A 22,570-nucleotide genomic window follows, 5' to 3' on the forward strand; every position below is an offset into this window, starting at 1 on the left:
TACCGCAGTGCATCAGCAGCATCAGCCCCCTAACGGAGCGCAGGGGGGAGCAGAGGGATGATCCTTTAACTGCGAGCAGGACGATTCCTATCTGCGCTTGTTTGATTTTTTCTTTATTTTGTTCTGATTCCAGTGGGATCTGCGATGCCCGCACGGCCGCGGCGTCTCTTCTACGAGCCCGGAGTCATTAAATAGCTGAATTTGTCTCCGCACGTCCGTCCAGCTGTCAACGCGGAAAACAGGACAGCTTATATTTTTGTACCGGAGAGAAGAAGAGGAGGAGGCCTCTCGTTGTGGACAGTAGGCTTCCATGACCGATTATTATCTCTAAACATCAGGATCAAGTTGTAGTAAAACCTGGTAGCGCACAGCCTGTCAAAAGTAGCCGATTGATTATTTTGTTCTAGCATGCAAATTAATCATTTATGCAGTGTTCTGTGAGTTTATGTTGCATTTCTGTCGGTAGCTGCCCTCATACTGAGGATTACATCAGCGCATTGATCCAAACATAACGACCTTGTCTGTAATTTGCCAAGATAAGAGATCAGGACAGGCCTGATCACAGCTCTGAGTGTTTCATATTAGGACCTCAGGGAAAAGAAAATCAGATCTCAGGGTGCAGGTGTGGGGGACTCTGTGATTCCCAGATATCTGGAGTGTTTCATTGGCTGTTTGATCATTTAAAGCAACAAAAAACAATCAAATCACTTGAATGAACTGATTTGTGGCCTGCCTGTGTCAAAGCAGCCATAATCTGCTTGTGTGGCAATAAACCCCAGAAACAACACAACACTGTTGCTGGCTGGAGCCAAAGAACTGCGACACAAAGCGTGTTTGGATATCAAACACACATTTATGTGAGTAGGGAGGCTGGTACACACAGATATTCAGCACTTCAATGCAAGTTAAGCTCGACTACTGAGATTAATAAACACATTATAAACTTGCACATTACATCATACATGCATCACATCCCGTAGCAAGATAAAAGAACTATTGTGTTGTGGGCGTGCAGAGACGGGACAAGAGCCTCATTTAGAGCCTCAGCAGTGTAGCCTCAGTGTAGTCACACCAGTGTTAGAGTTTGAGACGCGTCGTCCAGTAAATCAGTCCCAATAATGTCTGCCGAGATGGAAACTCTCCCCATACTGGTCTTTCTCTTATTGTGCACCTTTCCTGGTGAGTTGAACCGACCATCTTTAACATTCTGTCAATAAGAAACTAAAAACGGAGAAATCTGAAGCCTGTTTTATTCCCTTTTGCATTTGTTTGCAGCGTATGAATGTCTCGGGGCGTGTGCAGAGGTTTCCTCAGACACACAGGCGGTGGCTGGCAACGGCTTCAAACTGGGCTGCATCTCCTGCAAGAAGAGGAGTGAAGTGAAGGCTTCAGCCACTGTGGACTGGTACTTCAGAGCCAAAGGAGAAGCAGACTTCATTCATGTGAGTGAAAATCACCTGAATCCTCAGTGCAGCCATTTGTCAACCAAGAGAAAATTGACTAATTGATAAATAATTTGACTTATTTATCTAGTAGAAAAAACATTTCACTGTTTCAAGCTTTTTCGAAAAGGGGACTCGTCTTGTTTTCTGTTTCATAAAACTGTAAATCCAATCTGTGTTTGATTGTTAATGGCTGCAATTTCACAGTAACAATTGAAGTGCGTCCTCCAAAACAAACCTGTCATAGCCCATCCCTGAACCCTTCCTGTCCTCTCACTCACTTACACACACACACACACACATTCTCATACACACCTCCATCACACGGTGCTGAGGTCAGCGAGGTTCAGATGGAATTGATTGTGGCGTTTTGAACACCACAGCACAGAGAATGACACCCATCTGTTGACCTTGTGACTGATGCTCTGTCCCCCCCCCCCGCCCCCCAGATTGCCTGCTGTAATAATGTCATGCCTCACACTGATGCGTTTGAAGTGTGTGCACAGTTTTGACTTTTACTTCAAAGGTAATATCTGCTCTGGCACGTAATCCTGTCTCTATCTGACATCACAGATCTACACCTACGATGAGGAAGGCGCCTCCATTAAGAGCGACCAGTTTGAGGACCGGGTGGACTGGAACGGGAGTAAGAGGAGCAACGACATCCAGGATGCGTCTATATACCTGCTCAACGTCACCTTCAACGACTCAGGCACATACCGCTGCTTCTTCAACCGCATCCTCACCTACACCAACTATGAGTACACCACCATCGTCAACAAGGTCGTCCGCCTCACCGTGGTGGCTAAAGGTACGATGACATCATTGGTGTTATGTGTTATTGTAAAGCAGCGGGCGGATATTCATTGATTGATTGGCCGAATTAAACCTATCTACATCAGATATACAGCTGTGAAACCTTTTAATGTTGTTAACCTCTAATGAGCCACACGGGTGCATGAAGACACAGCAGCATCTTCTAATCTACGCCCTCAAAGCATCTAAAGCTTTTATCCAAGATGGATGGGGTTGTGGCTGAGCAGGGAATTACAACAACATGCATGGTTTGGTTGAGGAAGCTACAAAAAAAAGAAGAAGTGTCCTTCTTTGCCCTCCGAAGTGTCGGGTTTGTAATATTTAACCACGTCAGAAGTTGCAAAAAAATGGCAGATACATTGTCGGTGCAGGAGTCGGCAGCTACAAATAGCTACAAAGGAGTGGGCAAGCATTACACACACATCAGCATAAATCAGCTCACACACACACACACACACTTGCTCCTCACCCACCAGCTCAGCTGCTGCACAAGCTGCAGCCAGGCACACACTACACACACCTACAGACCAGAGCTCAAGATTTAGGAGCTTTTTACAAACAGTTTTGTGTTCAAGGATCCAGCCGAGTAAATTTGAGATCAAATAAAGATTAGATATAAAATACTATCATTCCCATAATCAGAGATTGACTGGGATCCTGTTCAGTCTTGATTGAGCTCCTGAAGAAGGGAAATAATGCAATTGATATCATCTTTTACCAGATAATGTTACAGGATGGGAGCTGCAACTCAATCCTTTCCTTATTCACTGAAGGAAGAGATCCATTATTTATTGATGATTAATGAACGTGCCATTTGTCTGATGAGCCCTGATGGTTTCCCTCCTGCTTCCCACTGTGCAGCCAGCAGAGGAACGGCTTCCATCGTGTCCGAGGTGATGATGTACGTTACCATCATAGGCCTGCAGGTCTGGCTCCTGATAGAGATGATCTACTGCTACAGAAAGATATCTGCAGCCGGAGAAGAAGCGCTACGAGAAGCCGCGTAAATATTTATCCCATACATCTGTGTGCGCACATGTATGTTCAACCAAACCTGAAAACCTTGTCCCGTCTGGTTTTGGAGATGTGGTTCTAGCTGAAGTTGGAACAATCCTGCGGGATGCAACACTTGTTTGCCCTAAACATCAGAAGTAATGCTGACGAGGCTGCACTTCTTCAAAAGCAGCAGCTGCAGCTTAGAGATACAAGGTTTTTGAACACGAGCAGCTCTTACCAGCCTGTGTGTGTGTGACAGAGCGTGGAACAACACACGTCTGCTACCCTGTAGCACAACATACTACATGTTGTGGCAAAAAACTAACTCAAAGTAGAGACGGCGATGTGTTCAAACGGACACATCGAGCGTAGACGTTCCCCGAATGCTGCCGCAGTGTCAAAATACTGATTTGTTACTCATGATTTTGATTGTTTCTTTGTTAAATCATCATTTCCTTCCATGCTTTTCCTTCTGTCCTCCTCCTTACTCACCCGTTTAGTTGTAATATTGTGACTGTTTCCATTGTGTTTGTGTGTTTTCACTGTGTGTCTCTTTTTCTAACACCTCGTGCTATCTGTGTACTTGTCGTGTTTTCATCAAGTAAAAACATCCCACATAAAACGAAAAAACGCCCTGCTGTAAGTCCAAAAGGAACCTAAGACTCATACAGCTGTAGATCTTTCTGTTCTTTTGACATTTCACTTTTTGACACATTTCTTTATGTCAAAGCAAAGCGTTTAACGTTTGTGGTAACTATTTCTTTTCTCTTCCCCTCTAGAAACGCTGAGTATTTGGCTATAGCCTCTGAGAGTAAAGACAATTGTGCAGGGGTGCAGGTTGGAGAATAGCACAGGTAAGTTTATAGATTATTATTTAGACCTTTAAACCACAATCTTCAAAATGTATAAGTCATCAGAAACAGCCTTTAAGAAACCACAGCCTGGATTCTTTGAAGGGATTCATGTGCCCGAGCTTCTCTTGTCATAGATAAAGGTGCAATACATTTAAAGAATTTGACAAAAGTACATCTCCCAGTACTAATATCTCCTCTCTCTCTCACTCCTCTCCTCTCTCTCTCACTCTCTCTCTCTCGTCAGGCTTCACCTGTGGTCTGCAAACATCCACCGACCCTTTGAACCGCATGAAGACAACCTGAAAATAATTTCTTTACTTCCATACGCAATGACCTTCCCCCCATCAAACAACACCAATGGATGTGAAATACAAAGCCGGCATGGTACCAGCACTGTATATAGTCAAGCTGCGTGCAAAAGCATGTTCTGCACTTCCTTTAGAGATCATTATGCATCATTGAGCCACATTATTGAAAACATACTGTACATACAGTATTTCTATGTGTAGGAATACATTTATATCAAATATAAGTGAGTATTACCGGAGTCTGTTTGGCTCTTTGATTGTTAAAGAAAGCTTTTTACGAAATCACCGTGTAATGTATGGATAAGATACACAACATGTCAGTTAAAGGTATTATGATATAGAATGTGATGGACAATGATGAACTGTATTTCCAGTTTAATTAGTCTTGCTAGTTGTACATTCAGTGAAATCTTCAGATGTATGAATAAAACTGAGAAAACACACGAAGAAGAGATCGTCTTTTGTTGGCAAAGATACACTCGGCCTTGATTTGTCTGGTTTTGATATTTTAGGAGGTTTGTGAGCTACATAAAGAAAGGTTTACGTCCTGGATACATCGTTACAAAGAAGCAGACAAAGTTATACTCAATAACAAATTTATTATGTATGGTATTGCAGCCACAAGTGCTTTCACACCCAGACAAGAGAGCTATTACAGCTCCATTGTAATAATTAATTGGATTTGCAACCATCGCCATCATAGTGTCAGTCATGATTGAGAAAAACGCCAAACTCACCACATAGTTTGTTCTCAATGATTTATATCCCTCCCCACGCTACCTTTCACCGTTTCTTTACAGCCGTAGCACACAGTCAGTGTCGGGGTACTGAGGCAGGCTGAGCTGGTACTTCCTCTCCAGGGCCGGCGGCACAAACCGGCCTCCCAGGAAGTGATAGCGTCCTCTGAACATCAGGGCCGACTTCTTTGGCGCGGTGAGGGAGATGAGCATGTCGGGCTGGAGTCCGTCTGTGCTCCCCTCCTCCACATCCCAACCTTTAAGAACAGGGGCGTCGCTATTAACGTTCAGAGAGATATCGGGTCAGAGGAAGAAGAAAGGTCAAAGGGTCAGACCTGAGGGGATGTCGATGCTGGCGACGGGCACGGTGCTTTTCTTCAGAGCGTTGAGGATGGAACCAAACGGCTCCCTCACGGCTCCTTTGAAGCTGAAGCCGAAGATGGCGTCTATCACCAGGTTGTAGGCTTCATCAATCACTTTAGCCTGGGGAGACATTTTCATCCCACTTATTCAAAATCTCTCTGCTACAGCTCGTCACATAGCCATGCTGTTATTTACAGAATCCAGATTCAGATAAAGCAGCTCTATTCTTTGTTGCAACGACCCAATTTCCCAACAGGAAGTTTCATCTAATCCAATTTTAGATCATCATCACTTTATCTCTTAAACCCCCAACGGCAAATCTCTAGATATCTGCACACTCGCACACTGAAACCACCAAACACACACATGGATCTGTCGTCATGGCAGTGGAAGATAATGGGCTGCATAATTGATTTAAATGTCAAACCTCAGGCATCTCAGTCAGGAAGGGGATCTCCATTTTCTGGCACTGCGTGGTCAGACCCTGGAAGAGCGGTTTGTTGGGCCTCTTTGGGTACAGAATGGAGGGCTCATAACCCTGGGAGAGGATTAGAATCAGATTACCACAAACACTTACACTGTGTGTAATGCTACTCTCAATGTATCCATCTCTGTTACATCTTCACTTTTTACGTGTTCGGTAAGAGACATCAGACACTCACAAAGAGTTTGAGGTGTCGAGCGCAGACCAGGCCGTCTCCGCCGTTGTTGCCCGGCCCGCAGATCACCAGCAGTGAGGGTCTGGACTTCACTAGGGAACTGAGCGGGTACGCCTGCAGGAGAGAGAGGCGTCGCCAGATCAATACAACATCAGGCTACAGCAGATACCACGGTGGGAGAGATAAGGGGCTTCCTTGATGCTCCATGTCCACAAGGAGCTTCACACCTATGGGAGTAGGTCACCTCAACATTGTCCCACCTGGAGATAAAGCTTCCATCTATACAAACGAAACACACAGTCTCTAAAAGAATCCTCGTCTTACCCTGGTGATGGCCGTGGCACAGCTGAGGCCAGCGAGCTCCATCAGCTGGTCCACACTGAAGCCGTACTCGCTGAAGAGCTCTTCATCGATGTGCTGGGCCTCCTCCTGCCTGTGGAGCAAAAATATGGAACACGATGGACGTAATGTATACACACATCTTGACTTCACACACTCGTTTCTTCCTTCTCAGTGTACAAATATTGCATGGTTACCCAAGATACTTGATGCTCTGGGCCATGGTGGAAGCTGATCTTGTACTGAAACACTCCTTCCTCTGCTTATTGGCTGCAGTGGACAGTGGACATGTCCCTTTGTGAGCGAGGACTGCTGCGGCCCGAGACGTCACCAGGAAGCCGATCCCAAACAGAGCACGAGCACTCAACATCCAGATGGATCCAAACTCCTGAACTCATGAAGTAAATAGTTCAGAATCAAATGAGATGGATTGAGCATCTATTGTCCCAATTAATAATCAACATGTTTTATCAACTATATTCATTCAGCTTCCAACACTTGTCAGTGAGTGTGTTAACTTAAGCTATTCCAACCGAACTGGTTGCATAAAGTTCCCTACATTCTCCAGTCCTCAGAAGCTAAGCTAACGTTACCGCACACACTTACATCGAGACAGAACATTTGTGACACTCACCAAACGTACGCTACGTTTCCCTCAAAGCTACTTTTCATGCACGTTTGCCCTTAAAATAACACAAAGATAAAACTTACAGATCGATATTAAACTTATAAGGTGAACGTGCAGTGCAGAGGCAAGCCGGAACGCCTACAACACAATGTTGTTGACATTCACTTCCTGGTTACAAAAATAAAAGCAATATCATTTCACAATAAAAGTCCAGGTGTCAGTGTGTCTTCAGCTTTTCCGTTAATTAATATGCTGTAAATATTGGAGGGCTCTAATACAATTATGCATTGAGACACACGCATAATAAAAGGCTCCTTGTTTTAATGTGTAACAGTGCAATTAACACGTTTTAACACCTTCAATGGAACTTTCACATTGCTTTCTTCCATAAATCTCAATGTATTTATTCAATTTTGATTCTCTGAAGATATTTCCAGACTCATCCAGTATATGTAACAAAGAAGCCCTTCAAGCTGCCCTGGTACATGGGCCACATTTTGGGAATCACCTCTTTAAGTTATCCTGCGGTCACATTACTTACAGTTACAGTTTGAAATTAACAAGAAAAATGAGACGGAATTCTGAAAATAAGAGCCGTGTTTATTGATTTCAGCAAAAATACAGAATTTAGCAATGTTTGGGTCGATTTAAGGCATTGAAAAGAGGCAAATAATCCAAAATTATATTTCTTCAAAATTAATGAAGTAAGTCAAAGCCCTCTGGCTCTGTGATTCAGTGGACTTAAGGGAGTAAATGTAGTAAAGTATAAAGGTAAGTATAAGTATAAGAGTATGATTCACTTCACTATTTTACGGAAAGATAAAAAGTCCGCTCAGTGGATTGTCAAAGTAAGGAGATCTTTCATATTTACTAGGCATGCTTATATACAGTAAAAAAAGCGGTGTAACCTTTTATTGCATGTAATATGTTGAATACTATTCAAAGGACATAAATTGAAGAGGAAATGAGTTCCAGCATCCAAGATCCAAGTCTTCACATGGTTCGACAGGTCTCCATTCTGGCTCCACTCTAAAAAAAGGTGAGCAAAGTTTGTTTTACTACACAAAACATCACAGTTAAGATACAAAAATACCAAAACACACATTAAACATGCTGCCCTGATCCAGTCATATGTGCCGTGTGTGTATTTGGGTGCCCACCTTGCGAGGCGAGCTGGTGCTGAACACATAGGACTGTGGGAGTAAACCCTCAGAAATGCCCCCGCTGCGGAAGGAGCGGGAAGCTGAGGACACAGTGCAGTTATTGGATTTGTCTGAAGGAAGTCCACAGGAGCCGCACACCACCGTCCTACTCCGCAGGTTGTACTCACTGTCCCCCCCACAGGTGCTGTGGGCCACCTGGAGACAGACAGACAAACCGGTTGTTTAAATGTGACCCTGCAGTCTCAGATGTTACAGAATTCCTCTTGCTGACTATGGAGCAGGCTGCTGGTAAATGCTACAAACTGTCTTAAATAAGCAAATGACTCCTTGATTATGACACAAGCATTCTCACTATCATACGCTGTGCATTGTTATTAAGGCTAAATATCTTACCATGTCATCATCCTCTTCTTCAAACTGTGTGCGGGTCACTTTCCTCATTGCCATCTCCTGGAAGAAAACACCAAAGTTGATCTAAACAACCCGGTAAAGCTGCACTGCTATTCAGTGAATACACAGCATTAAGACTTTATATGAGATCTGTGGCCCATTTTTATCAAAATGATGTAAATAATGCAGGATGCGGATCAATATGGTCCACTTAAGTGATAAGCAGTGCGTGAGGTTATCTTTGTTACAGAATAGATCGCTTTGGTTGTTTAATAATTAACAGTACCTCTCCATTGGCACTGATCAGGGTGGTCTGGAACAGGTCTCCGGTGCCCCAGGAGGCCTGGTTCTTCCACACAAGGTCAGAGGGAGGATTGTGGGCTCCTCCAGCACTAGAGGCCCAGATCTGTACAAAACAAATGAGGCAGAGAGGACATATGTATTAGTGTGTTCATCGCTGTGTTTCATAACCCTGATATTTACAAGTGCTGCTTACCGTGACCCGCTGCCCGGCCTTCAAGGTGAATTTAGAGGGGAACTTGAAGGAAATGGCTGCACCAGATCCCACCTGTCTCCTCACCTGCCAGTTACCCAAATTCTGATCCTGCAGAAGAAGAGAAAAAGCTTTAAATCCTGCAAGTAGAGAGGAACATCTGAGCCGGAAGAGCTGATGAGTAATGTTCTCTCTCAGCAGAGTGAATTAATAATGTGCCCTTAAAAAGCCAGCAGCAGCAGCAGCTTTGTACATCTGTGGCCTAAAATGGCACAAAGAGTTGCTGCGATGTGCATGTTTTCTGGAAAGACCTTACAAATATAATTAAGCATGTCAGGAAACTGCACATGACTTCTTCAGTCTGTGATGCTTTATATTAAAAGAATAAATGTAAGATGACGAGACAACATCTAAATGTATTATTAATGTCTTCTGGTGCAGTGAAAGCTTTTGTTTACATTATTAATGTCTGTAAACACCTACTTGCCTTTGTAAATCTGACAAACTGAAGTGACAAACACAAGAAATAGTGAATTGCATTATTTAAAGAAACTCTTGAATTGTGTTTTTGTCTTTATTTACTGGGAGAGCTGTCATTTTGTACTTCTGCAGGGACCTTTCATAACCGTTCCCTGACACACTGCTGTAGAGTTAACAGTGATTGCACGGTGCAGCTATGTCCAAATATTTGCATGTGCATGAGAGAACAGGATCTCTCACATCACTAATAAGCGTATCCGCCCTCCTTCGCTCACCTCATCTGCTTTGTTGCTGAGCTTGACATATTTCCCATCTAGGTCCACCTCGTCCACGGTGACCCGTCCGCTGGCTGAGGCCTGCTGGGTGATGCGTGTGCGGGCCACAGCGCCCCCTGTAAAGCTGGCCTCACTGTCCGTGTCATTGGGACGGCGCCTCTTGACCGGTGAGTTCTGAGAGCTGCAGTGGACTGTGCGTGATTGCGCTGCAGACCCAGAGGAGCGACTTCCTGTCACTTTGGTCGGCGGTGGGCTGGGAGACAGACGCAGCCTGCAGGAACACACAGGACCACCGGTGAGACAAGGAGAGGGAGGGGGACAAATGTATCAGCATGTCATGTGATACCTTCAAGTCACTAATGCAATATTCATACCAGCGTTATGATACTAAGAGCAAAAAAAATAACAGCTCTCAGTGCTGGAATCAAACCTGAGGCATTTTGTTGACATGGCTGTGACCTCTTACCTCTGCTCCTCTCCCTCCAGAAGCTTCCTGTAGGCACAAATCTCCATATCCAGGGCCAGCTTGACATCCAGCAGCTCCTGGTACTCGTCCAGCTGCTGCTGCATCCGTTGCCTCATCTCGGCCATCTCTTTGTCTTTGTCTCCCAGCAGGCGGCGCGTAGTGTCCCGCTCTCGAGACAAGGCGTCCTCCAGGTCTCTCACCTTTGCCTCGCGGGCGGCCAGCTGGTGCAGATAGACAATACAGATATTAGAATTAACACTTTGTTGGTAATATTTGAGATTTTCTTGTAAGGACAGATGGGCATTAAAGAGAACTATGATGAATGATGATGGTGATCATTGTGCGTTCTGTGTTTGAGGGAACCTGTTTCTGCAGCTGGCTGAGCTGAGAAGATGTGGACTCCAGGCGCATTCGTGTCTGCTGCAGCTCCTCGTGCGTCGCTCCCACCAGGTGGCTGCTCCTGTCCGCTGACTGACGAGCATTCTCCAGCTGACACACAGAAACAACACAGTTGCATAAGTCAGTATTTTGTATTTTGCTGTGTACGTAGTGCAAATTTCTCCCAAAACAATACTACTGTCCGACCAAATCAAAAAAGTGACATGAGTTGTATTGCGATTCGTCGTGTTCTTGTATCAACGATCACAGTGCATATATTAGGTCATACTGTATGTACTTAGAAGCAGGACATGATTTTACACAACAAATTAATTTAGCAGTAGTCGAGTGGGCAGAGCTTCCGCTTAAGAACCGGAGGGTTGCCGGTGCGAGTCCCTGCCGAGGTGCCCCTGAGCAAGGCACCGAACCCTCAATTGCTCCCCCCTCTGCGAAGGGTGGTAATATAATGTAATGTAAGTCGCTTTGGATAAAAGCGTCTGCCAAATGATCGTAATGTAATGTAGCTGTTGTTTCACTTTTGTGACTGCAGAGGGCGCTGTGCAAACACACTTATGACAGCAGGAGGGTTATGTGTTATCAGTGCTTAAGACTACAACACTCAATAATAATTAATAGTAATAACTAAGAATATAAATATACTCATCCACTGTATTATCATGAATTAAGCTAATAAACTTAATCAGAATGTACCAAAACTATGCAACAAAATCTTAGTTGCCTGACATTATTCATGTACTTTAGGTCTGAGGAGGTTCAGTGAACATATAGAATTCAGTCACTAGCCTACCTTAGAATTGTAGGTCTTCTCAATATCCTCCTTGTACAATTTAATCTGCATTTCATGCTGACTACGCATCTCTGTCAGGGCCTCGGCCAGTTTGCATTCAAAGTCCTGCATGTGGCCGTTATCCAACTCCACCATACGGGCTTCGTGGCGCCGCTTGACCTCTCTCAGCTCCTGTTGTAGAAGAGAACAGCCATGATATTTATTCTCAAAGACAAATACTTGGCAGACGTTACCATAGTGAAACAAGCAGAGAGTCTTACTTCAGAGTGGAGGCTCTTCTGAAACTCCACCTCCTCTTTGAGGGTCTGGATGCGATTCTCTCCATCCACTCTCCTCAGCATCTCATCCTGCAGCTGCTTCCGGGCGTCGCCCAAACTGGTGTCCAGCTAAGAGAAGAAGAGTGAAGGTCAAAGTCATGCACAAATAGTAAAAGTAGGCAACATGGTCAAGGCAGGTGAATGTATGTAAGGACATGATTAGTTTGAGGAGGGAGAGGGACTTTGAATCTGCCTCAGTTACTGTAACCTCACTGCAGCCCATGTGTGTTTCCACTGAGGGTTACGCTCTGCATGGGTGAAAGTTTACCTTGGCAACCTGCGTCTTCAGGTCTCTATTTTCCACCTCCAGGTTTCGCTTCTCCCCCAAAGCCGTTGTCAGGGAAGCATCCTTAGAGTTCAGCAAAGCCTCCAGGTCTTTGAGCCTCTGAGTGGCTCCGGCCAAATCCGACTCCTTCTTGGTGTTTCTGTCAATAGAGACAAAGGCTTAGATGTTAAATCATTTCTCCCTGTACGCATGAAGTACAAAAGTGGAATGTAATGACGTAGAATCTGTCAAGTACTCTTCTTGAGAGCAATTCTGTGGAAAGTGGAGAGTTTTAGAAAGGGAAAGAAGCAGGAGAATTCTTCCACCACTGATTAAGTGATATTTATTTAACTGTGAAGTGGAAACTAATCTACTACTGTTTCCTTTCCTCAAACAAGTATGGGCTATTTTTGAGGAAGGATGCCGTCTGGATGAAATAGAAACAGGGGAAAGACCATGGTGAGTATGACTCATAGGCCATACAGTAACGATCCAATTCACGTGTCTGCTAGCCACAAACCACAAACGCTGGTGTTTAGTTGAAGCGCTGCTATGGCAACAAAAGGACTCTCAATATTTATGGAAAAATAGAATGGAAGGAAGAGTGGAGCCTACGAAACACTGCCACGTACTGTGTGTATAATGATTACTTTGGTGAAGTTTGTGAAACGGGGAAAGGCTGAGTCACCAGGCTCTGGATGTGGCGGTGTGGGGAAGAAGGATGTATGAACGGAGTTGGACGTCGAACTGCAGTGAGCAATGAGGGGAATATGTTCACAAGGGCGTGGCAAGCAGCCGCAAAAGTCAACACGGAGGTGAAATGTAAGGATGTCTGTTTACTCAAGTACTCTCCTCAAATATGCTGCAAATGAATACAATTTTGGAAGAAGTTCTCATTTACTGCTGAAGTATGTAAAGTCACACAGCAAGAGTTACTAATTGCTTTACTTGGATTAAAGCAGACTTTACTTTAGAGTTTACAAAGCCATTTATAATTGTGTTTCCTTGACTAAATGAGGCAATTAAGACGCCTCCAAGCAGCTGTTTCCTCTTATGTTCACCAAATAAACAGAATATCTGGATCAAAGAACTTTTCATTTTGGTTAGAGGGCACCTCAGGACAAATGCCTGCAAAATGGTCTCCACGTCCCACAGACTTTGCCCTGTGCTGCTCTCTCATGCAACAGCTGCAGAAGAAATAATGTGATTATTTAAAGCCTGCAATCACAGAGCTATCCAAAGATGAGTGGAAAGTTTGACTTTGCTTCTGAAGAAACCACATCTTCATGGCTCAAACACACAGTGGTGCTCCCAAGAATTCTACGGCCTGTAACATGAGGTGAGACGGCCCCCTTTCCACCCGGGTCCATTCATGTAGTCTGAGGAGCTTTGAGAGGACTCCCTCTTCCCGCACATGACGAACAGATTAGATCAATTACTGAGTTTGGACTGAGAGACCCACCTGGCTTTCAGCTCCTTGTAGTCTTCTCGCAGCTTGCCCAGTTCCAGCTGCAGGCGTGCCCGCTCTTTGGCCACCGAGTCCAAAGTCTGGCGGGCATCGGCCAGCTCAGTCTCGTAGGCGGCCTTCAACCCGGTCAGCTCACGGCTGATCTCCGTCTCGGACTCGGTGATTCGCAGACGCAGGCCGGCATTCTCGGACTCCAGAGAGCGGACCTTGTCAATGTAGACGGCCAGGCGATCGTTGAGGTTGCACAGGTCCTGCTTCTCCTGAAGCCTGGTGATGCGATTGGGGGAGAGCGGCGTGTTTGCACCCCGAGGAGTATTTTTGGGTGTCGCCATTGCACCTATACTTTCATTAGAACGAGAGAATGAAAAAGGAAGAGAATAACGACAAGGGAAGACCTTACTGAAATCACAAATCTACTTTCAACATTCATCGCTGTGAAAATGAATTAACGAACGAAGAAGAAAACTTTGTCTTGTTTCTCATAAAGGCACTTTTGATTGTCTATCAAGTGTAAATCTTCATACTTGTATAAGAAAGTATTAAAGTGAGTTTTAAAATAGATTTAAATGCATGTCATTATAATATATTCAGTTTCCAGAAACACCCATAAACCACAGAAAAGACAATGAGTAATCATAATTAAAGTCATGGGAGGGGTTAACGAGTCCGACCAAAAGTGAGAGGATGTCTTTGGAAAAGATTCCAGTTCATATTTACCTTTTACTGGAGATGGTCTGAGGAAGAGAAAACTGTGTTCAGAGAGGATTTGATGAGATCGCTGGTCGTTGATTCTTTCTCTTGTGATCTGAAGATCTCCGTCTCTCTCTCTTAGTCCTGCAGCTGTGTTCAGTCTGTTACTGTGCTGTCTGCAAGTCCATGAGTGCCCATATAGGAAAGAATGAGATGGGAGGAGAGAGAGGTTGGCCTCAAGTTTGGCAGTAGGTGGCTGTTGCTCTCTCTCTCTTTCTCTCTAATGGGTGTGCAGTCTAAATGAATGAGTCACTCTGCAACTAAAAATGGTCGATGCCATGAGAGATCAAGGAACTAGAAAGTATCTAAAGCAAATTCACTGTGGGCTCAATTCATTTCATTTTAACAAGTTTTTAGGTATGGTAAAGTTTCTAAATGCTTGTTAATACACTTTTCAGCTTTCAAAAGGAACTAGGTTACTTTACCAAACTATTGAGAAACTTCATCTCTGTGTTAAATTATGTGGTGCATATTTTGTGGTGAGACATGCAGCAGGAGCTCTCTGCCTCCCACTGGCTGGCTGGACGTGACGATAAAATAGTGTGGAGAAACATCTAACCCTCCACTTAAGAAGTGAAACAGTCTCATCTCATTCAGTCACTTGCTGCAGAACTGTATTGATCTACCACATCTGTCTATCTAGCCGAGTCATACAAAAGAATATGAAGAATTTACAACAAACATATGACCTCTTTATAGAATTTATTATGAAACAGATTCTGAATTCAAGTTGAAAAAACCAAACAGGGTGAGAGTGCATTTAGCTTAGAAATGTAGAAAAGTGAAAAAATTACTAAAAGAAAGTACATCCACTCCCCCAATATTAAAGTACATTAAGAAAGTATTTAGCCTTAACACCACTGCTTGTAGGAGCAAACTAAAAGGTCTTTCTTATCTCATCTGTGAAGCATATCTGCTATTCATTTCCGTAACCACGCCTCCTCCTCCATGTCACTGACATCCTCCTACTGGTTAGATTAATTGGTTTTTCATGTGGCGTTTTTAGAATTATGCCCACGTTTTGTGTACAAGTATATTAGGAAGGAACACCATCTCGTTTTTATGGAGCTGCTTTAAAAGTTATTCCTACATTTTGTCTTGACTTTTTGGATTCCCCGGCTTCTAGAAATATTCTAAAAACTCCACCAGGCCTTAAGAGTTAGATCTTTCTTAAAATGCATATTAATGTATTACATTTAGAAATAACTCCAGTTTTAGGTGGACAGAGTCTTTAGAAACTATATTATACTGAACCCTTATTTGATTTAAGACTGTTTTGACGACACTAGTGTATGTTGTGAAACGACCATTTAGAGGAGAACGGGTCGCTTCTGTTCAACGAAACATAAATCCATGTTATGTGCAGTTCCAGGTTAGCGTGTGCGCACTGTGAGGTTATGGCACAGCTTCATGTCATGTGGTTTGTGGGAAAACCCGTATTGGATCTCTGCGGTCACCTGGGCAACGAAGCTGACAAAGTGCCATTCAGAGCTTGGCCTTGTTAAAATGTGTCTATATTTTATAACATACTAATGATTGCACAACAGATCGCTTTAGAACAAATGCAACACAAACTCACCATCCGTGCTTTACCCGCGTATTAATAGTTTCACTAAACGAGAAGTAACGATGATTCATCTCTCATCACACTACTGCGGGCAAAGAGTCACGTGAATGCTCGGTTACAGAAACGCAAATTAGACAAACAAAACAACAACCAACACGACGAAAACGCAAATTTTTCACACAAAATAAATCGCTCAAACAACAGAGTCCACTCCGTATCTTATTGAGCGCATAAGCAGCAGCGCACGGCAGAGCTCACAGACAGCAGCTGCTAGTCTCTGACACACAAACAGGAAGACGAGTGTGAAAAGTGGCAGACTAAAAACTATTTCCTGTCAAAATTAACAAGTTCTATATTCGTACATCCAGTGGTCGGTGAGAAAGACTCTCGTAACGCTTCACCTCCCGCCCCCATCCCGGACTGCAGCGCGTTAGCAAACGTCGAGCCGCTGCCGTGTTTTCCTCTCTCCGCACAGACGCAGACACCTCCGTCCTCCTCCTCAGCGGTCTCCATTTTAGCTCCTTGCCCGGTCGCTGCCTCACGTGTCCTGGACTGTCTTTCTCACATGACCCGTGTGTTTGTCCCCGTGATCAGCGCTTCCATCTCCGTAAATCAGTGTCGTTGAATATCGCCGTTTTTCCCACGTTCACCTCCATGGATATGCTGGAGCAGAGTTTGGACAGCTCGGCGAGGTGAGAGACGCTTGTAGCCCCGCTTCCTGCTAACACGACACGGCCTCCACCATTTTCTCCGTTCAACACAACGAAATGCAACGTTAGCGAGCAGTGCGGGACGAGTACTTTGTATTTTTGTGCGGTTGTTTCGGTTTGATGCCCAGTAACTGTGCGGCTTCCACGAGTGATGCTTCATTTTCACACTCGTCAGCTTTCAGAGAGACATTTCCAGTCTAATCGCGCCTTTTGCCAGCGCTTTGCTGCATTATAGCGCTATTTAAGTAAGAGAAATGCACCTCAGCGACTTGATATTATTTTTAAAATATCACACGAGTTCGTTAACTTGTACAGTAATACGTTATCTTGTGCTGTGTGATCTAAATATTGAGGAAATAAAACTGCTTTAACCAAACTAGAATGGGCGTTGTTGGGACTTAATTGGTGGGAAATGTTTATAATTTCATATTGTTCTTCAGCAAATAAATCGCCTCAAAAATTCGATTACTCTACTAATGTCTCTCTGGAAGTTGCCACCACCAAAGTTCAGTCCTCGATATTTGTATTTATTATTACTTTTGTCTTGTATCTCGAGTACCATTTTCGTGCTACCACGCGAGGGCGCCGTTGATACATATTGTATTTCTGGTTACCCTGGTTACGGTCATGGTTTTGAATACATTTCCATCTTTTTCAGTCAAGACAAACAGGAAACAGAAGAGGTTATTCACTTACAGGAAGGTAAGAGCTAAACCTCTTCTAATCCAGTCAAACATTCTGTAAATACTTCAAAGCGTCTGTGGCATGCGAACACGAGACGCCATATTGAAGTACTTAGTTACTCTTGAAACATTACCCGTGTCCAAATTGTCTTTTATGAGCGTGTCTGCACATCTGTTTCTTTATGGCCGCGCCTTTGTTCAGGGTCACTGACCGTTTCATGCATGGATGTGCGTTGCAGGAGACGTGGGGTCGGAGGAGCAGACTGCTGTGACCATCGCCAGTGTCCAGCAGGCTGCCTTCGGCGAGCACAATGTCCAGTACCAGTTTCGCACAGAGAACAATGGCGGACAGGTGAGGACGGCAAGACGCTCATCTGCAGCACGAGCGAGCTGACGTGAAGTTTAGTAGCAGCGTTATTAGTAGTAATAGCTGAAGTAAATGTGTTCATGGTAACAGTGGCAATTTTAATCTATGTAGTAGAAGTGTAGTAGGGATTTACATGGCTGCGTTGTGTCTGATATTTATTATCTTGAGTAATAGTAGGGTTATTACAGCAGAAGTGAAAGTGTGATTGGACAGTGTGCAACTAATCCAACAAACCAAGTAAGAAAACAAGCTGCACCTCTTGAGTGTGTGTGTGAACACTTCTTTGCTTTCTGCTCCCTCAGGTGACCTACCGTGTAGTTCAGGTGACAGACGATCAAATAGAAGCTGCAACAGACGGAAGTGGAGCCGTTAGCGTGGTCTCTGCGGCGTTTGCTGGAGCCCCCCAAGCAGTGGCTCAGGTCAGTAAATATGCTGCAACATCAACATGTCCACTGTGAAAGATCACAACAAATCAGGACCCCAAGCTTTGTTTCTTCTCTGTTTGTTGTTAGAAAACAAAAAGCTAATCCAGCAATTCCTTGTGTCCTACCTTTACTAGGCTGTCATCCAGAACCCTTTCAGTAATGGAGGCAGTCCGGCCGGGGAGACAGTGGGAGGAGAAACACGATTCGCTTATTTTCCCGCCACCACGGTCAGCGATGGAACGGCTACGGCCGTGTCGGTGCAGGCCACCAGCGACCCCACCCTCGCACAAGCAGGAGGTGAGCAGACGGCACAAACGCATCCGCCCTGAGAGACAAATGACACAGTCTGCACTTTAATTATTATCGTTTATCACATCCCTTTGTTGTTTTTTGTCATCTTCCCCATCTAATCCAGGTCAGTTTTACGTGATGATGAGCCCCCCCGAGGTCCTGCAGACGGCCACCCCTCGCACCATCGCCCCACGAACACACACCTACACAGCGTGAGTACCACACGAGTGTCAAAGGACACAAAGTCTCTTTGTAAAGGCCAACATCCCATTTCCATTTGTCATCATCCATTCCCCCCAAACTCCACAGTAAAGACGTTCCTTTCCCTTTTTTCGGCCAAATAAAGAGAACTAAGCAATATTGATCATTTGCGCTATCCAACACTTGAAACCTTGAATTTGTTCCACTTACCTGCCATCCCCAGAGACCATGCTGAAAGTGACATGTTGCAGCAGGGCAGTGCAAACTGGTGAGAAGAATCTTTCCCATCTCATCATGTGTGGTAGAGACGGGCCTCTGGTGGTTCACTATAGCTGTGGCCATCACGAGATGATGTGAATGCTTTCCGTACCCTCTGTATGTTGAGATTGGAGTGCAGAGCCCAGTGGCTGTGTTGTCACTGTGGTTCAGGTGTGATTGAGTCTCCCTGAACAGAAAGGGATCATCAGCACTGCTGGATCATACGCAGACGTTCCCAGTTTTTAGGAATGCTGATTTATTTTTCATTGTTGCATTAGGATCTGATAATCTGTGACTATTTTCTGTCTTTGCCTGCAACGTCCCAGTGAAATGATTCATAATCAATTAGCTCTGCCTTGTGTTTGATTCCTTCTTCTGTATTTTTTCTCATCAACTGGCTTCTAGTTCAGGTGTCTAATACAGGTTTTAATCTCTTGCTGTGTGGTTACAGGAAGGTTGAGGGTCCACGTGCGCCCAGAGACGAGAGGCGAAGAGCGCAGCACAATGAAGGTACTTTGTTGACGCTGACTGTCTGCGAGCGTTGTTGCCGGGTTTTGGTGCATTCAAAAAGGTTTCGGTTTGAAAATGACTCATCTTTGAAAGCGGAGGATAGAAATGAACCGAGTCTGCAACCGCTCTCTCTCTCTGTTTGCAGTGGAGAGACGAAGAAGAGACAAGATCAACAACTGGATTGTCACGCTGTCGAAAATCATCCCTGACTGCAGTATAGACAGCAGAACTGGAGCGGTGAGTGTTCCAGAAACAAGTCGACATAGAAATACAAGAGATGGTGTTTCAATTAATTTGTCTTAAGGTCACCAAATTGGTCCAGAAGTGGCATAGAACTGTTTTATGTATCAGTCATTATTCTACAGGGTTAGGGTTAGGCATCTGACTTATGTTTCCTGCTCTGACTTGCGGCAAATGCACTTTGAAAATAGAAAATGTCTTGTGCGTAATATTTCAGATGAGTCACCTTCAACACATTTGGTGATTCATGGTCTCTTGTTGTGTCCCTCAGAGCAAAGGAGGCATCCTGTCTAAAGCCTGTGACTACATCAGAGAGCTGCGTCAGAGTAACCAGCAGCTGCAGGAGAGCTACAAAGAGGTGGAGCGAGTGGAGATGGACAACGAGCTTCTAAGACAACAGGTCCATTTTTTTTAAGTTAAGAATTAAAATGTCAGGGTTCAAAGTTAAGGAAACATGGTTCTCTCCCAGTGTCTAACAATCCTTCTTGTTCTGCAGCTTGAGGAGCTGAAGAACGATAATGCGCTGCTCCGGGCGCAGCTGCAGCAGCACGGCGTAGAAATCAACGGCGACGCAACGCCGCAGTGATTGTCGACCGACGGAGCGGACACACGCCGCGTCGAAAGACAACGTCACACACTCACAACCACCTGAACAATGCGTGGATAGAAGTTACACGGGAGATGACTTGTATCTGAAAACCGGACCTCAAAAGCTCACAGAGTCCCGACAAAAACAGGGACGGACTGAAAATGCCTATTCCTCTTCTTCCTCCTCCATCTCCTCCTCCGGCTGTTCACGGACTTGAAAGCTGAATTCAGCAAACTGAAGCACCGCCATGCTCACACCAAATGTTCCTCTTACTTTTAAATTATGAACAGTTTCCGTTTTAGCCATTCATTTTATCCAACTGCAGCATTTCCTTTCATTTTCCGTTGACATTTGCAGTGCTCGAAACTACTAATGGACATGAATGAAAGCTCCTTGTTTTATTTTGTTTATGTTTTATTTATTAGTCTGTAAGGAATATGAACACAGAACGGAAGGAGTGGTCGTAGTAGAGGTCTGTACAAAAAGGTGAAGGCTGAACTTTGCTGCATTTACTCGCTCTAGTGAACAAGTCATCGGCAATTCAGGTACTTTCACACACCGTCAGCGCTTTTGATGAGGTTAGTATACTGACAGTGGACCATGTGTGTGTGTGTGTGTGTGTGTGTGTGTGTGTGTGTGTGTGTGTGTGTATATACACAGTCCGTCTCTCAAACACCAGGGAGGGATCACAAGCTTTATAAACGTGGTCCAGTGTCTGTAGAAAGTAATACGTTTTCTGGCAGTCAAATCGTCATTGTTGGACGTTACAGGCGCGGAGGTTTGGTTTGGAGCGGCAGGCCCGTAGTTGGAAGCCTGTGGGAGATGTAGGTGTTAACGTAGCTCAGGTAATTGGGATTGTGCACTGGCAAGATGTCCCCAAACATAATGAAGTCTTTACATAGAGCGCAAGTGCCCACAGTCTGTGCATTGCGCATAAGAAAATAGGAATATGAAGATGGCTTTCAACGTGATTTTTGTTTATCGGGCATTATTACAGGATGGTTGTGTAACGCACTAAAATGGAAGATAAGTCATGTGTTTCTTGTCTCTGTTTGGCCCGCCAGTCCTGTCGCACTGTAGATCTTTTACCAATTCATACAGAAAACCTGCTGCTGACCCAAGACTGCAAACCACAAGGGCGCCGACTGTAGTTTAGATGTGAGAGATGACAGTTACTAACCAGCTTTTGTCTACACTAAAGTCACCACAGCATGAGTTGTAACCACTGGCATGACTTATTCTGATGCGACAATAAAACTGCCGTGTTTATACCCGAGTGTTGGTTATTATTCAGGTTGTATTGTGTGTAAAGTGAGTGTTTGGATTTGCTGCCGCTGTGCCTTTGAGCAGCAGGCAGGAATAAATGTTGACTTGACATTTATAATTAATTTGTTTCTAATTTTACTTTCATTTACTTTGTATTTATATTATTGGTAATTATTTATTGGCGTTTATTTACAGTTAGAATTCTTTTAATTTCATGTTTACATTCACACTGTAATTATCATACAAATTGGACGTAAGCAGGTGACGCTGCCTTGTAATTTAGTTGATTAAAGTGTGTGTGGCTCCGGCCCAGGCGAGCATTGCGTCGCCCCGTCGCATGGGAACGGCCCGGTTGCTATAGGTAACGTGATCTGTCCGGAAGACCAGCGCTTGCAAATCATCGGAACTTTGTAGAATTGGTAAGCAAATTGCGTGAAAATACTTTGATAAAGCGACTTTTAAAATGTGTTGTAGTTATGAAGCTTTTGGTTTTCAGAAGTTAATAAAAGGAAAGTAGTAGCAACAATTTATGACTTACAATAGCGACAAATATAGAGAAGGGAATACAAAAGGATTTGTTCTATGACATTTGATCGTCTTTGTTATTTCATTATGACGTGCCATCATCGTAATTCTTTGTAATGTGATAATGTTGTCGTGGAGAGTTAAATAGTGAGTGAAATAGAAACTTGATCAGCCAGAATCTGTTACCCTATAATAACTACACAAAAACAGACCGGCAAAAATGTAGCGTACAAGCAGTGTTTCCTTGTAATGAAAAGTACAAATATAACAATATAAAGACATAACAATACATTATTTGTAAAACATAGAACAGGGCCTTTATGTTTGCTCAGCTGTGCCCCCCGGTGGTCATATGGCAGTACTGGCTGTAAAAAGTCATCTCTGAAAGGTTTGATTCATTCTTTTCAGAGTAATTATTGATTGAACTTGTAAGCTGTACTAAACGTGGATCCACTCGGTGATTGAATTACAGAAATGCAGCAGATAGTATAAGTTTTTCATGTTTTGGTAGTTTGAATGTTAAACCTTAACATGCAAATAACC

The 22,570-nt window shown here is 44.1% G+C and overlaps 4 protein-coding genes across 9 annotated transcripts; 2 read left to right on the forward strand and 2 right to left on the reverse strand.

Moving 5' to 3' along the window:
• The first annotated feature begins 155 nt into the window (after window positions 1–155).
• On the forward strand, window positions 156–4,814 carry LOC142989919 (sodium channel regulatory subunit beta-1-like). The gene is made up of 6 exons (XM_076139662.1): window positions 156–1,179; window positions 1,276–1,442; window positions 2,016–2,253; window positions 3,120–3,261; window positions 4,034–4,108; window positions 4,353–4,814. Exons 1-5 carry the CDS (start codon window positions 1,119–1,121, stop codon window positions 4,101–4,103), a joined length of 678 nt encoding a protein of 225 aa, XP_075995777.1. The 5' UTR covers window positions 156–1,118; the 3' UTR covers window positions 4,104–4,108; window positions 4,353–4,814.
• A 51-nt stretch (window positions 4,815–4,865) lies between these two features.
• naxe (NAD(P)HX epimerase) lies at window positions 4,866–7,312 on the reverse strand. 3 transcript variants are annotated; one of them, XM_076139660.1, is made up of 7 exons: window positions 7,226–7,312; window positions 6,712–6,902; window positions 6,500–6,608; window positions 6,179–6,289; window positions 5,944–6,054; window positions 5,489–5,636; window positions 4,866–5,410 (listed from the first exon to the last, which is right to left on the reverse strand). In XM_076139660.1, exons 2-7 carry the CDS (start codon window positions 6,882–6,884, stop codon window positions 5,211–5,213), a joined length of 852 nt encoding a protein of 283 aa, XP_075995775.1. In that variant the 5' UTR covers window positions 6,885–6,902; window positions 7,226–7,312; the 3' UTR covers window positions 4,866–5,210. The 3 variants fall into 3 exon arrangements, with proteins under 3 accessions (XP_075995775.1, XP_075995774.1, XP_075995776.1); XM_076139659.1 differs by having other exon boundaries at window positions 7,149–7,301; XM_076139661.1 differs by having other exon boundaries at window positions 6,712–6,907; window positions 7,149–7,301.
• Window positions 7,313–7,650: 338 nt separating this feature from the next.
• Window positions 7,651–16,408, reverse strand: LOC142989635 (lamin-A-like). 2 transcript variants are annotated; one of them, XM_076139239.1, is made up of 14 exons: window positions 16,325–16,408; window positions 14,363–14,511; window positions 13,640–13,982; window positions 12,181–12,337; window positions 11,856–11,981; window positions 11,596–11,766; window positions 10,773–10,898; window positions 10,410–10,630; window positions 9,944–10,214; window positions 9,192–9,299; window positions 8,982–9,101; window positions 8,699–8,755; window positions 8,303–8,500; window positions 7,651–8,171 (listed from the first exon to the last, which is right to left on the reverse strand). In XM_076139239.1, exons 3-14 carry the CDS (start codon window positions 13,975–13,977, stop codon window positions 8,136–8,138), a joined length of 1,929 nt encoding a protein of 642 aa, XP_075995354.1. In that variant the 5' UTR covers window positions 13,978–13,982; window positions 14,363–14,511; window positions 16,325–16,408; the 3' UTR covers window positions 7,651–8,135. The 2 variants fall into 2 exon arrangements, with proteins under 2 accessions (XP_075995354.1, XP_075995355.1); XM_076139240.1 differs by having other exon boundaries at window positions 13,640–13,987.
• Window positions 16,246–21,507, forward strand: usf2 (upstream transcription factor 2, c-fos interacting). 3 transcript variants are annotated; one of them, XM_076139241.1, is made up of 12 exons: window positions 16,246–16,654; window positions 17,331–17,374; window positions 17,595–17,707; window positions 18,025–18,141; window positions 18,282–18,444; window positions 18,563–18,650; window positions 18,863–18,907; window positions 19,349–19,407; window positions 19,553–19,644; window positions 19,919–20,047; window positions 20,144–20,858; window positions 20,897–21,507. In XM_076139241.1, the coding sequence occupies exons 1-11, from the start codon at window positions 16,617–16,619 to the stop codon at window positions 20,231–20,233; spliced, it is 978 nt and encodes a 325-aa protein (XP_075995356.1). In that variant the 5' UTR covers window positions 16,246–16,616; the 3' UTR covers window positions 20,234–20,858; window positions 20,897–21,507. The 3 variants fall into 3 exon arrangements, with proteins under 3 accessions (XP_075995356.1, XP_075995357.1, XP_075995358.1); XM_076139242.1 differs by lacking the exon at window positions 18,863–18,907; XM_076139243.1 differs by lacking the exon at window positions 16,246–16,654 and having other exon boundaries at window positions 17,332–17,374; window positions 17,558–17,707.
• The last annotated feature ends 1,063 nt before the right edge of the window (window positions 21,508–22,570 follow it).

The sequence above is a fragment of the Genypterus blacodes genome, unplaced genomic scaffold (assembly GCF_046128005.1).
Source record: "Genypterus blacodes isolate CSIRO-AG114 ecotype Tasmania unplaced genomic scaffold, CSIRO-AGI_Gbla_v1 ptg000438l_1, whole genome shotgun sequence".
Lineage (NCBI taxonomy): Eukaryota > Metazoa > Chordata > Actinopteri > Ophidiiformes > Ophidiidae > Genypterus > Genypterus blacodes.